This window comes from Anoplophora glabripennis, unplaced genomic scaffold, assembly GCF_000390285.2.
Source record: "Anoplophora glabripennis isolate ALB-LARVAE unplaced genomic scaffold, Agla_2.0 scaffold163, whole genome shotgun sequence".
NCBI lineage: Eukaryota > Metazoa > Arthropoda > Insecta > Coleoptera > Cerambycidae > Anoplophora > Anoplophora glabripennis.
The window spans coordinates 204,494-220,837 of record NW_019416302.1 but is presented as its reverse complement, the minus strand read 5'-3'; the positions used below and the strand labels follow the sequence as shown (position 1 = coordinate 220,837).

Genomic DNA, 16,344 nt, shown 5'->3' with positions numbered 1-16,344 from the left:
TGAGAATATATTATTCCCAATGAACTAATATTCCAAGAAAATCAAGAACTAAATTGAAGAAACATCGTTTTTTCAATTTAATGATAGTTTCTTTCCTTCAAGAAACAAGTGGATCTAAAATAGTGAGCCTCGTATTCATTTTAATTCCAGATCTATTTCAATTAAGCTCTGTTAAATACTCAAACTGAGAATATATTATTCCCAGTGAAGTAATATTCCAAGAAAATCAAGAACTAAATTGAAGAAACATCATTTTCTTAATTTAATGATATTTTCTCTGTTTGATACTATTGTTTATTTAAAAACTTGAGAAAATCTGCATTCTCTCTTTGAATATTTACTTTTTTGTGTGTACTACGCGTACTTCAATTCCCGCATTCAAAAGGAATCAGAAGTACCTACATCGTACATAAATATTTCCGAATTCATAACAGATTGAATTTATATAGATATTTGTGACACATTTAAAAATGATTGCTTTAACTTTTTCATTTAACCAAGTGATAAAGTGTTTCATAAGTAATGGGTCATCATGAAACAGCTGTTAATGGTTCACCTTAATTTTAATTATCTACTTAAACCATTAGCATTTAAATTTACCGTTATTATGGTGCAGCGACATCTATTAGTCGCCTCTGGATAAATATGACCCTCAGTCAAAGTTATACCCTATTGCCCTGTTGTATTGTACATATAAATATTCAAGTGTTTTAAGGTATCTACTTAAGTGCTTTAAAACGTATTTTTTTATATAAAAGAAAAATGTTGCTTTGTGATATATAGGTATGTATATTGAATTGATTAGCGTAAATACATATTAATAGAAAAATAATCCAAATATATTAAAGTTCAAAAAGGACAATATAACTTTCGACACCACAAGCTCGCCCTCTCCAGATATTACACAAATCATACGGAATGCCGCTCTTTTTTTATTTGCGCTGACCTCAAACTTGTGTACCAGTTCGAGCACAAAGAGGACATGCATATAATTGGAAAGTAGGGGAGAACGGCCGTCCGGAAAGCAAAACAACTCGATCCGGTTGAAGCAGCGAGATGTTTCACTTGAGCGACTTGGCCATTTTCCCGGATGCAGGGCAGGGGATGGCCCACCGACCCTTATCATTCTATTACTGTGTAAACCGTGAATTGTCAGATAGTCCGGGACAAAAGGCGGAAAAACAATCCGAGCTTTTTACTCGTAAAAAAAAGCCGCAATTTATACTAATCGTTTTATTATACTGTCCTATTGACTGTTCTGATAATTCTGACAGCCACGCTTGTTGCAGATCCAACTTTTCCGAGATTCGCAGAGCCCATCCCCAACGTCACAGTGACGGTGGGTCGTGACGCCCTCTTGGCATGTGTGGTGGATAACTTGAACGGTTTTAAGGTGAGTAACTTTTTTATAATAAGTTTAATAGGCAGTCATCGCGTTTGAAATTTTTTATATTTGATGAACAGTAAGTAGGTAGGTACAGAGCAAAAAATTATTTATCTGACTTACTCTTATCCTTGACAACAAATTAAATTACTTTTTGCGACTTGTACGGTCCTGCACAATATGGTTTCGTTTGATCATATCAACATTTCAGCAATTTACTTACACTGTAGAAATAAATTATTTGCTATCAATGTCTATCATCGTCTTCAACATAACATGAATTTAATCAATGATACGTATGTTAAAAACAATTTACATTTAAATACAAATGGGGGCTAATAACCCCTCAGGTGTGCAACTTTGTATATAGGTAAGTTTGGTTAAATTACAATATTTTGGACACCTCTACATGCACCTGTGTCGGTTCTTTTGTAGGACACCCTGTATATATGATTATGACCATCGTTTTGAAAACATGAGTAAAAAAACTACATGACTATCAAAATAGATTTATGATTTATATCTGGCTCAAAAAAAAAAAATTGTCCGCGCATGTTTACTAACTTAGAACAATATTTGTTTGAAAATGTGTTTTAAAGTTTTATATACCATCTATTTTCTTTTAAAAAAAATGATATTAAAACATTATTATTTTTAATTAAAGCATAGAATTTTACGGATGATCTCAAAAAAAAATATATTATAAAAGGGTGCATTTACGCACCTTTGGCCGCTAATGGGTTAATAAAACTCTCTTCAGACCGGAATATTTTTGCGACTTCGGTGTTATATTTGACAAAAAATTAAACTTCGGCAATGCGTATAAAGGATTTATACGCAGTCCACGACAAAGTTTTAAAGGGCATTCTTCACTACACAGTATTTGCAATGTTTAGGTAGAACATTTGATCTACTTCTACTGACATATATGTATTTTCTTCCTCCTTTCATTTTTTTTATTTCTTTTCATACATCATCATATTCAACTTATTTTCCAGTTTTTATTGTATAATTTTTGTTCATATTAATTGTATTTATATTAATTGGCCTGTGACATGTTGAATAATGTAAAAAATTAGTAAACACGACCTTCTCTCTAAAAAATATTTTGGGGTGTCTCTTTTAAACAGAAGATGTATCTACAAATGACACAAAAAAATGAATATATATACAATATGAACTATTTATGCATACATTTCCTGAAAATGCTATAAGACACTAATTAAAGGAATATTTTCTATACAGCCCATTTTAACTAGGGTTCAGCGTGAGGCAACAGAAAGTTGATTAATTATATATCCACTCGATATCTGGAGAAAAAAAAGACCAACGATTTGTCAATCAGTTTTAAACTGCCTCTGAAAAAATTTAATATCACGGCGATATAAGGAGGGAATGATGAACTGCAAAGTTTTTCTAATCATTTTCCAATCAATCAAGCTGTTTATGTCTGGCATAATTCGTCCTTTATCTCTATTAAATTATCCTTCCCTTCGCACACTCTACATTTTAAGTATTCACCAATTCGGAGGCTCGATATCCCAAGATGAAATAAGGACTACATTGTCGAAACCGAGAGCAGATGATGTGATGGAATAAATTTAACCGCTCGGAATCGGTACTTGTTAAATTTGAATTTTAAAGCAAATTCGCTTCAGCAACTCAGTGCCGCCTTGACTGGAATCTGAGAGAAATTAAAGCCGAGTTTCATTTGTTGTGGCAGATAAGGCTGTTGACACATATTGTATATCCTATATTTTTGTTTCATTCTTACATTACTTGAAGCAGATTCTCGTATAATATAATTAAGTCAATTTATTGACTTGTCTTTGTAGGTATTGCCTTGCCTAGCACTAGCTCGAGATCTCTTGTGAGTGAACCTGGAAAATTGAGCGAAAATTTTAAATCCGCTCGTATCTTGGAATGCTTACATATTAGAATTCGAACTGACATTTCATCAGCAACAAAGTATGGAACAAATTTAAAACATTTGTTAAACTCTAGATTGTTTCTTCTAACTTTCGTAAGAAACTGTAAACCGGTTCTATTGGCTCCCTTTTTGGTGCATTGTTTCTTCCAACATCAAATTAGAAAGCTTTCCCCCCACAGCTACCCATCTTCCTTGGCAACGTCTGGGCTTCAGCCAGCAGGCGTCACCGGCAACCGTAGACGTTATGAAACCGTAAATCGTAATCATATAAAGTGACATCTTGAACGATCGCTCGCCGGGCTGAGCCGATTTCCATTTTCCGGGAACAGCGAACGGCTACGCGAATTGATTCCGCAGATCGCCTCGAAAATAATAACATTAGCGTACATCCCGCCCGCGTATAAACAATAAGAGTCCCAGAAACAAAACAAAGTCGAGAAAATGGAAGTGCGATTCTCGAGGAGCCGTCCGTGACGGGAATAGCAAGTTGTGCGGGACCGGGACGTGCCCGGCTTGGGTGATTGGTACACCGTCGTGTTTTCGTTTTGTACCTCGAGTACACCTTTTCGAAGGACGACGCGCCGCGGCAAATTGGGTGAGCGAGTCTATTTGTTTCGGGGCCGGGGGCATATTCACACGGCAGATGTGCGATGTCGATGGTGCGCCAGGAAAACGTCGGAAATATGAGATAAATGTCGGTTTTGCCGCTTCCGAGACCTCGTCTGCAGGCAATGCAAGTTAGACTTGTTAAGCTTGTCACACTCGGGGATTTGTTTCACTGGACGATATTATTCGATAAACCCTATTAAGTAAATGTTTAAAATCTTTTGTCTTCGTAAAAAATAACCTTTTGTTCTAATTGTAAGAACGGCGCCCATAATTAAAGAACGCACAAACGTTTTACCGATTAGTATCAAGGATTTATTGACAGTAGTTGAATTTGTGTAGCGGATGATTTATAGTGCAGGTGAGTAAACGGTGAATCTTTGACTAATTTTAAGATAAAAAGTTCATATGAACATGAGACCGCAACGGCTTGGTTCTTAAGATACAGAGCGTCCAAAAAAAAATTGTTTGGTAGGTATTTTGATTAAATTTTTGTTCAATAGCATGGTAATTTGACGAAATTCGGGGAACTGGGAGGATGCATTGATGATAAGAAAATCAAATATTTACTTACTTTTTTATTTAATGTTAGAGGGCGCAATATCTGGATTTAAATGACCGTTCAATTTTACATATAAAAGTACTCTTAGTATTTGTCGCTGAAATCAGCCATTTTGTATAAAAACGGATTTTAACTTAAACCTGCTTTGGAATTTTGAAAGTTGAATCATTAAAAGATGTTGAAAAACAATTAAAATTATGTTTCTTTTATTGCTTGTATTGCGATGTGGCAAACTTAGTATACTTGATACTTACCTTCCAAAAGATAATATATTTTTTATTTGTAAAGCTCTGTTTCATACACGATATTCTGCAAACCATCCCATTTCTTCTCCTCTTTGACTTCCAGTCACTTAAAATACAAAAATCTGCATAATTATTAAATCTTTTTTACTGAGTTGTTTCTTTTTGTGGCATACTAATTAAATGGGGTTTTTTAAATTTGTTTTACCTACAGACTGGAGCCACAGAAACGTCCGCAATTCTTTATTTTCAAACGGAATTTTCAATAACCGGCTGAATTTCTTTAAACTGACATATAAATCTTAGGCCACAGCCCAGCTTTCAGAGTCATAGGCGTGCCATGCGTAGTAGCTTTACCTATTAGCTTAAATTACTATTTCCTTTGCAGCTTAGATGTAATAAAATTATAGGAATCGGAAACCGAGACTAACGGAAGTTAAGAATGTAATTTTAGACCGATTTTTTTAGTTCCAATGATTTAACGAAGTCTCATAACACCGTCGATTAAGCTTGTAACTCAACAAATGTTTAAGGAGTTATAAAAACGCGCCACTTCCAATCAGATACGAAACTTGTATCGGGCCGGCACTCGAGGAAGTAAAAGGGTAATTTGTGAAGTCGAGCGAGGAACGTTCTTCTATGTCGGAAGTGTTCCGCACAAAAACAAAATGTCTTAAAATGTACGCGATATGTTATAAAAGGAGAAATATTTCTATGGGTCAAATAAAGTTCGGGATTGCTCAGAGATGACAGTGATTAATGGATAGTTTCCCTATCATTTTTCATGTCCTCTCGATCTTTGGAGCACTGGGAGATGCATTAAGATATCCCCCGCAAGAGAGTCTACAATGTTTAAAAGGAAAAAAAACAGCCGGGGTAAACGAAATTCAATCCAAAATTTCCAATCGGAAGTTCCGAAATGTTGAAATTTTAACTTTTTAAATCGAGATTGAGGACATAGTACATAATTATTGTATTTACTAGTTTCCATGTTCGTTTAAAAAGTATTTATTTAACACATAATGTTGAAGACAGCAAATAATAAAATATTTTTTGTAGTTGTTCCACGGCATTTCTTGCATTTTGAAGTGCTTTTTTTGTTGATATACCTAATAGATTATTATTGATAGATTTAAATAAAATACTCCTAAAAAAAATAAAGCATAAGCAGAAATCAGAGAATACACGATTTTTTAAATTGATCTCGAAAATTATAAGAGATACGAGTAAGTTGAACAGTCGTTCAATATAACTAAAAAATCAAAATTAGGTGAAATATTTAAAAAATGATTATGCCGGTAAATACGTAATCATACATACAGGGTGTCCGCAAATTTCACCGACAACGTTTGACTGCATATTCACGACGATAAATAAATACGATCTACGAAAAAAAAAAGTTAAATAAAAACCTTTTGGTTTTTGAGTTACCTACAGGCCTTCAAAGTTGTCATAAATAAAACTAATTTAATTAATAACTGAAATCAAACTTTTAAATCGAAACGTACACACATGCAAATAATGCCATTTTACTCAAGAATGGCTTTCTGTAGGCGATTTTCTCAAGAGACAATATTTTTTTTAAATAAAATGATTTTTTCAATGTTGCCGCCCGCTTTAAAAAATACGACCACTGTAAAAGTTTTGACCGCTAAAAGGGAGAGGTAACCAGAGAAAACTATCACTGAAGCTTCAAGAAATAATATGCAATATTGGTCCAAATAAATGTACCAAATTTTAACGCGATCGGTAAAAGGGTTATGAAGTTATTAATTAAATTAGTTTTATTTTTGACAACTTTGAAGGCTTGTAACTCAAAAACCAAACATTTTTTATTTAACTTTTTTTCGTAGATCGTCTTTATTTATCGTCGTGAATGTGCAGTCAAACGTTGTCGGTGAAATTTGCGGACACCCTGTATATATTTAGCAAAAAGCATGTTATAACTTATAAAGTAATTATAAGGTAAATGCTATCTATCCTTTGAACGCGACTGCGTTGAGTGACCCGTAGTCGCTCCAAACCTAAGCTTGCCATCATAAAACTCGGGAATAACACAACCGGCTAATTTTTTTGATAAAGGAATCCGCCACTCGCTTTTTCTTTAACGATCAATATTGAAAACAATAATAAAAACCCATTTTTACCCTTAAAAAGAGTCTGTAAATTTTCAACGAAACGGAATACTTATGTTTTTGGATATTTTCAAGAAAAAGTATCTTTAAGTGAACTTTGCCGCGTCTTAAAATGTAAATTATTTTTTCAATTTTTTTTTTTTTTTTTGAAACGTCGAATATTTTGGACATAACAGTAATAAAAGGATGTAAAAAAATAATTTTTCACTTCAGAGGGAAGTGTAGGTATAATGAATGTAAATACATTACTGTTGACAATTTCGTTTAAAAAGGGTATCCTGCGTTCACACTGCAACACAAAAACCGCATTACTTGCGGGATGATAAAATCACTGCCACCCTCGTGGAAAAAAGCCCTGCCTCCCTACCTCCTTACCCCGCTCCTGCCATCATACATAGTCTAACAGACAAAGAAATCGAATTTCTAGCCCGTCGTTTGCGAGATCCAATAATCCCTCTTCCAGCGATCCATCACGCGAGGACCGAACCCATTTGGTGGCTTATACCTTCTCCATAGGCGGAACCTTGATTTCTGTAACCCGGAATTGAACAATTAACCAGACTACTGTGATGCAGCGATCATCCCAAGATTAATGGTTCCAATTAAAATCGGATGGGGCTATGCATGCAGGAATTTTGAATTGTTTGCAGCTTGCAGGTGTAGCCAAAGCTCTGCTCTCGATTAATTGCCTTGTAGATAGAATACGCTTTAAAAACCGAGCATTTCTGGCAAATGTGAACTGTATTTCACCTGTTTCGGGTACACAATGACGTAAATATAATGAAAAAAACCGTTACAATAATTCTTCTGGACATTATGTTCAACATATGCTTCATTTCAATATGTTATGAAGTACCACAGTTGATTACTTAATGTTTAGTGCATTATACATATTATTTACGCACACACAGTTATTGTATTACCAAATAAACAGATTATCCTATCATTACTAATTATTATTACCTTAGTACATTGTTTAATGAATAGACATCCTTAGACCCATTATTTCTTTCTGTGTAAAATGAGATGCCCAATTTTTGTACGAGCGAGAAATTATAAAAAACCGCTGCTTATGTTTCTTTCAAAACCAACCTTTTCATAAGATTGCGAGATATTAGTTACACTAATGCAAACCAATCATGCAATTCTAAGAAATAACGCGACAAATAATTTTACAATTTTTCTTTTTTTTTCCTGGATCCACGGAATTTTTTTTCAGCTAAGTCATTGCATGGACCAGATAGCTTGTTTATTCAGCTTCAATTTCCTTTTTTTTTTTAATTTCGATACGACCATATTTCATCGAAATATCGGACTTTTAATGGAAAATGATCCTTTTACCTTCAATCATCGATATCTCGGCGACAAATAGTGGTACAGAGAACTGAAAGACAGTTTCGAAAACTGGAATAAATTTCCTATGACAAGCTATCGCAACTTTTCTTTTATACAAATTTTTAAAAACAAAAACAAAGGTAATTTATGGATTTTTAGAAAATTGACGGCGTATGTGGTTTCACTTCTGTTTGATCTCTCCAGGGCGTTTGACACTGTCGATAAAGAGATCTTGAGCCAGAAATTATACAGTCTGGGTATAAGAGGTAGCATGCTTGCATGGCTGACTTCATATATGGAAAATAGGTCTCTGGTAGTCAATATAAACGAGGAAAAATCGGATATATATGCGGTTGCACTTGGAGTACCTCAGGGTTCCGTACTAGGTCCATTACTGTTCATGCTCTATGTCAATGATTTGCCAACATACATTGAGCATGGTCATGTAACAATGTTTGCTGACGACACAACGGTTACTGTATCAGCAAATACACCTGAGGAGGTCCGAACAATTATATGTAATGTGGTAGATTCATTGAGTGTATGGTGCCATAGAAATAAATTAATCCTAAACACCAAAAAGACGGTATACATTAATTTTCATCTTCAAAGGCCCCTACCTGCAAACCTCATGTCCGATGAAGGTACCATGTCAGATTCGGTAAAACTTCTGGGCACCATCCTTGATTCTAGGCTCTCCTGGCATAAGCATGTTGACCATGTTTGTGGTCAGTTAAATAAAGCATTCTTTGCAATACTGCAGTTAAAGCATACTCTTGATCAGGCGGGCTTAGTTAATGTTTATTATTCCATGGTATACAGTCACATAGCGTTCAACATTCTCGCTTGGGGTAGAGGTAGTGAATGGGAAAGAGTTTTTATATGTCAAAAAAGAATTATTAGACTACTTTTCAACTTGAAGGTGAATGAGAGTTGTAGGAATGTGTTTAAGGATAAGCAAATTCTCACAACGCCCTCAATTTACATCTTAAGATGTCTAATTTTTACAAAAAATAATCTGAGTCTTTTTAATAAATGGACATATTTTCACAACTATATGACCAGACATGGTGAGCTGTTGAATATTCCTTCCCACCACACAAGTGCTTTTAAAAAATCTTCATATTATAATTGTGTAATTTTATACAATGCTCTTCCTAAAGAAATTAGATGTATAAGTGATTATAGAAAATTTAAAAACAAAACTAAAGAATTTTTGTCAGTTGGAGGTTTTTATAGTGTGGAGGATTTTATAAGTGGTAAATGATGCTAACTGTGGTTTTTTATTGTCACTATCGATGTATGTTGTCCTGTTCTTTTTCTTTTTAATATACTTGACTTGCCATATGTACAAATTTGTATCTTTGCCTGGCCAAAAAAAAAGCTTTTCTAGACAAAATGTTTCTATACTTTACATGAATATTTTAGACCTTGTAATAGACCCATCAAAGATTATGTATTTAATTATAAGTGTTCGTTTGTGTTGTATGTTTGTCATTCTGTACTCCTGTGTAAATTGTCGTTTATACACTATTTTTATGACTTATCCTATACATTGTAAAATGTCATAAAGGACAAATAAATATTATTATTATTATTATTATTATTATTATTATTATTATTATTATTATTATTATTATTAAATTAGAAATATTCACGAAATGACTAATGATAAGCATGACTTTTACAGTTCGATATACACAGAAGAACCCTGTGAAGTTTCATCGCGATCTAGCGAACCGTTTCTTTGTTTCAAGCAGTCAAACTATTGGAAAAAATTAGTTTTTTGAGCTTAAACACTTCATAATCATGATTAAAATGGAAAATTATTTTTTGGGGTTTTTTCACATTTTTACCGTAAATAACGTTTAAATTGATGAAATAAAAAGAAATGAATTTTATTTTGAAAAAAAAAACAAAAATGAATTAGAAATTTGTCTCAAAAGACGGTATGAATCGGGGTTGAAATCTGGTTTGGGTCATCAACTTTAATTTTAATATAATTAAAAGTTGATGAACAGAAGCATAGGACGAAAAAGCCGAATCGTGCTGGAAACAATTGGATTGTTTTCTTCAATGTCCGGAAGGTTTTTCAAAAAAACAAAAATAAATTGTTTTCATCAATTTATACGTTATTTGCAGAAAAAATGTGAGAAAACATAAAAAAAAATGTTTTTCCATTTTAATCATGATTATGAAGTGTAAGCTCAAAAAACGTGACGCTCTAATTTTTTCAAAAGTTTGACTGTTAGCTAGATCGAGATGAAACTTGATAGGGTTCTTCTGGGTATATCGAACTGTAAAAGTCATGCTTAACTTTAGTCATTCCTTTAATGTTTCTAATTTAGCCGTCAATTTTCTAAAAAACCATAAATTCCTGTTTTTTTAAATTCGTATAAAAGATGAAAAAAAAAATTCCGAAAAGTTGCTGCAGCATGTTATAGGAAATTTATTCCAGTTTTCGAAACTGTCCTGCAATTCTCTGTACAACCATTTGTCGCCGAGATATCGATGAATATGTTTGAAGACAAAATGATCCTTTTCCATTAAAAGTCCTATATTTCGATGAAACATGATCGTATCGAAATTTAAAACAAAAAAGGAAATTGAAGCTGAAAAAACAAGCTATCTGGTCCATGACTTAGCTGAAAAAAATTTTTCCAAATCCGTGGAATCTGAAAAAAAAAGAAAATTTGCAAAAATTTTTTGTCGCGCTATTTCTTAGAAATGGATGATGACCGTAGCTCCTAAAAAATCGACCGAAAGATCTAAAAACTAGAATCTTAGAGCTTCAAAAGGCTTTTTTAAATTCCCGATATGACCATTTTTCACAGTCAAAAATCACGGAAAAATTTCGAAAATTCTTTTGACCCTTTGATTTTTTGCATTAGTGTAGATGTATTGTTCCATAAAGCTAGACGTTTTCCTAATATGATCTTTCTTAGTTCTAACAAAACTATTCTATATTAATAAATTGTTATTTGTACAGACAAGGAGATGCGTGATTATGTAGCTATGATATTTTGTCGAGATTGCCCCTCCAACCTCGCAGTGTTTAACACACTATCCCAGAAATTATTATTTCAATATTTTACACAGCCCCAGGTTGTTTTCTAAACCTAGATTAAGCTTTTGTGCGATCTTGAAAGGCAAATACAGAGCTCAGGATTTGCATGTTTAGATATTAACTTTAACAGCCTCGCTAATTAGTTGCTACTAGATAAATACGAATATACATACCGAGTTTTTCAGTCGCGCAAGCGATTTCTGAGAACCGGCAATTAATACATTTTTATAAATATTCTTTCTCATTAATTACCTACTAATATTTACGCGTTTTGATTGAATCTTAATCTTTCAATGTCGTTAAATATGTTTTATTAGGTACTGTCTGCACGTAAGTTTCTTGCGATGCAAAATATGAAAAAACGGTACCTGTCGACTTGAATTGCACAAATTTTATATAAAATTACAAACTAAAAATTACCTTACACACAAGTATGTGGTTATATATTAAGAGTAAGCCTTACTGAAGTTATTCATTTGAGTGAACAATTTTTCCCTTGATCAGCAAAATGTATTTTGAAATGGACGCTCTGAACCATTACGAGGGTAATCGCTACTTCTTTTGGGAATATTAAACTGAAAATAAAATACAGTTTAAGTAAATCAATAAATAAAATAAGTCTTGAATAGTAATATACAATCTAACGCCCGCCAGTGTGTAAAAGTCGCTCAAAGTTCATTGCGGTTAATAATAACATTTCTCATACTCTTCAATAATGTTAAATGAAAATATAAATTTAAACAACTCATATTATTTATTTACTTCAATACCTGTTGGTAGCAGGTAGTTAAAACACTTTGCTTCCTGCACGCCACAAATGAATCTAAATAGCTGTGTAATCTGCTAAACCGTTAACAAAGTTAGTGACAACATTAATTTCTTGTTCTCTCTAAACCATCCCTTGGCCTATACAGAAATTTAATCTTAATTTTGGATAGCTGTGTCCGTTGTCCATAAAACTTTGTGCCAGACTGTCAAATTTTCATCAAATTTTTTTGATAAAAATAATTTGATTAAAATCAGATTAAAATTTACTTTCAATGCATTCAAATTTATTTTGATCAAACTAATCAAATTAATAAAACACGAAATAAATGTCTACGAATGGCCCGAAAAGCTATATCAGTATATTTATTTGAATAGTTTGTTTTTCACCCGTCTTTCACTTAATTTGACAAACATTAATAAGAAAAGAGTTTCTTTACTCTGACGTTTTTTTTTTCAAACTTGTCGTTATATCAGAATGACGCCATCAAATTGTTTTGGCCAAACAAATTTAACGAAAATTTTTTATAGTCTGACACCAAAATTCCAAATACATACCATCAGTAGACTGAAAGATACCTATCAAAAAATGTAAAATATTTTACACATAATGAGTTGGGCCATTTTGAGATGGTCAGTTGGCGATTTGCGGATGGAAAATACACTGATCTGAATGGTTAAGTTAAAACAGATCAGTGTTTTAAGATCTGTTAGGAAATCTATTCGTACGAAACACAAAAATGAATGAATGACTCAAATACATAACGAATTATGTATGTTCAATTATATATTGTTATGCGACACCTTTTTAATTACATGAAGTGACGGATTTACTATAAATTTTCTATATACGCTCTATTTTCTTTTAGGTGGCCTGGGTGCGGGTCGATACCCAGACTATCCTATCAATCCACCACAATGTGATCACGCAGAACCCCCGTATCTCCTTGTCGTACAACGACCACCGCTCCTGGTACTTGCACATCAAGAACGTGCAGGAGGTGGACAGAGGCTGGTACATGTGCCAGGTCAACACGGACCCCATGAGGTCACGGCAGGGGTACCTGCAAGTCGTGGGTAAGTGCTCCAAGATATCGCATAGTATTTTGTACGGAGAAAAAACGGCCAATATTGCGAATTAAACAGCGATTAATTTATTTATAATTTATATTTTATTGAACCCAACTTTTGGAATAGACATTCTTTTACAGAATTGTTTCAAACATTTCGTTAAAAATTGTTGTACAATTACCGCATTTTTGAGGGATTTCTGTACTTATATAAATTCTGCAACAATACAGGGCGTTCTAATTAAATCTTTCCACCTGGAAAATGTTGAACACCGTGTATACAAGGTATTTCATTACGCATGGGATCGGAAACCGTTCCACTTGTCAAGTTTTGTTACCGAAAATGATTTACTTACCATCTACCCGTTCTCTAAACCATTTCCGTGTGCACGGAATCATAAATGATTGCATTTTTTGCTCTGCTGAAAAATATCAGTCCATTACAAACACAAACAAAACAAGACGGTTACTCTAAATGAGTTTCTTCATGAATAAACTCCTCCTGGCTGTACGCCGTGCTAGTATCTCACACGGAAAAATCGCTAGCAAAGTCTATGAAAAATTCACATACCCTAAAGGTGGTAGATGAAGGCTGAGGTAATATATTTCTCATTTCTTTTGTGTGGAGTGCACTTTGGCCTCGCTGCAAGAGACATCGAATTGACACGTAAAGAGGCGTAATAAACTAACGAGTTTAATATGGAGCGAAGAGCGGGTTTTCCGCTGCGAGCTAGGCCCCAGAGAATTTAGATAGTTTCGTACGGTGTGTTCTAGTTAGATATTTATTCATTTACGATACAGCAGAATTGCAATATAAACCTATTTAGTGCCCTCAATGCTATAAAGTGTTTCAGTTCAAATGAATACAGCTGCATTTAACTTGCTAAATAAAGGGGAAAAAAGTATTTTTAGTTTTAATTTTTGAGATATAGATGAAAATTTATCTGTAAAAATCGCTGGGCTTCGAAATCAATCCAAAATAATATCTCGCGGAAATTTTGATGACATTTTTAGAATTCGAATTAATCTAAATCAATTAAAAAATATATATATTTTTTATAGTTAGTCCTAATACCCTTAAAAGTCAGCAATGTAAATCAATTACGAGAAATTTGACAATAGCCTCGGTTTGTCTATACATCATGTAACATGTGATCAAAATTACATTACAAGTTCAAATGACTTTTTGAAAAAAAATAATCGTACTGAAAAAAATACGGCTCGTTAAACAGTCGCTATCGACATCGCTATTTGTTCATATAAAACATTCGACATCAGAAAAAGCTAATACGATAACAGTGAGAGTGAAAGCCTTAATCAATGTCGACTTCTTTGTGCGAAATGTAAATTGTTCTTTTTCTGTAAATAGGATAGCATAAAGGGAAACGGAGGAGGCCGGGCTGCAAAAAGCGTGTCGTCAACCTTCTCGCAACAGATTTCCCACATTAACGTCGACGTATTTACAAAAAGGGGAAGATATATTGCGGGGTGTGCTGCCCCGCCGATATTCCTCCGAAGAGAACTCTTACTGAATGTTCGTGCCAAAATTAACACACGTACTTTTGAAATGAATAAAGCGAGGGCATAAACGAAGGGAGGGGGCGCTTGGGGATTTACGGCGTACGCCTATGAGGACGTACTGTGATTTCTAGGCGATGTACGAGGATTTCTTTAGAACTTCCAGGATATATTGGGATGTTCTAAGGATGTACAGAAGAATGTACACGATTTACCGGGAATGTACTTGATTCAGCGCATGAACATTTTATTAATTCCTTGTCATTCCTTGTCTCTTGAAGGTGAACTACTGAACAATACAATTTTAACCAGTTCACTTATATTGGAAATCTAATGAATAAAAAAATATATAGTTTTGTCAGAGGTGTCTCATATTGAGAGTGTTTTTGATAAATAATGTTTCAATGTATTTATTTACTAACCTTTCAACACGAGTCAAAAATTAGAAATACATATATTGCAATAGGTACTCTTGTTTTTTTATTGTTGTATCATTTTGGAGCACTAGTGATTTAAATATTACCTATGTCACATATATGAAAATATATGAAACAGAATTTGTAAACACCCAATTCATTCACAGTATGTTTTAAAAATGATATTGATGATCACAAATTAATTGTTAAAATTACTTAGGCTAATAAAATCTACAAGTAATAAGTTTTTAGGGACATAATTGTATAAAAAATGTTATATTTGTAATTGAAGAATGTAAAATATAGTTAATTTTTACTTTGATCAAAAATTGTCTCTGTGTACTCTTATTTTACTGATTTTCTTCACCTTTGGGGTGTATATTTTTCCCCTCACTCTACCAACAAACAGGGCCCACCAACTAAAAAATATAAACATTTTCTTTTACAATTAGTCGTAGAATGCGTTGGTAAATTATTGTAGGCTAAATAAAAAGTAATTACCACAAAGAAAATTGAATGTAGTATTTCCGAATATTTTCTTAAACGTAACACCCTCTGGATCTTTACACTGTTGAAAAGACTGTAGAAATAGGTATATACAGGATGTATCACATTTAAATAGCAGGACTTCAGGAATCAGTAGAAGACCTCATTTTGAGTCTAAAAGTTCCTATATACAGGGTGTCTCACATTTAAATAGCAGGACTTCAGGAATCAGTAGAAGACCTCATTTTGAGTCTAAAAGTTCCTATATATTGTGATGCTTCAATTGTGACAAATATCTTTGTTCTGTTTTGTGTATTGGTGTGTATTAGTATATAGAGCGCCAGTAAAATGTTGTAACTTTTTCTATTAATTCATGAAATATAATTGATCACTTACCAGGCTAGCTTTTCTCACAGGATATCACTCAATATAATTTAAATGGTAATTCAAAGATGAAAATGGTTTTAGTATTCGGGATTTAAAATTAACTTATAATTTTATTAATGTTTTCCTTTTTTTTTTTGATTTGATTGAAAACTAAATTTATTCTGTTAATTTTGCACAAATAATTTCTATGAATTTTATCAGAACATGAGTTCCCTTCTCAGAAGTCGGTTCTTAGATTAAACTGAATAAAATTAAATAATATAGTGTGATCTGGGTTCAAACTTTCTATTGATATTTATGATGACAAATAAATTATTAAATTTTTCTATTCCCTAATTTAACCTGCTCTATCTTAATTCTATGCTACAAACATGTACTTATTCTATTCTTATAATTATTATTGTCACTCACTTCAGACCGATCAACAATCCTTTTTTTTTT

General features: G+C 33.2%; 1 protein-coding gene across 4 annotated transcripts in view; it reads left to right on the top strand.

Annotated features, from left to right (window-relative positions):
- LOC108903516 (neurotrimin-like) overlaps positions 1-16,344 on the top strand; it is a 149,481-nt gene that overhangs the window by 65,844 nt on the left and 67,293 nt on the right. For all 4 annotated transcript variants that reach the window (XM_018705735.2, XM_018705734.2, XM_018705736.2 and 1 more), the window contains 2 exons: positions 1,290-1,393; positions 12,896-13,103. In XM_018705735.2, coding sequence (XP_018561251.1) covers positions 1,290-1,393; positions 12,896-13,103 — 312 coding nt within the window. The remainder of the gene's footprint in view (positions 1-1,289; positions 1,394-12,895; positions 13,104-16,344) is intronic.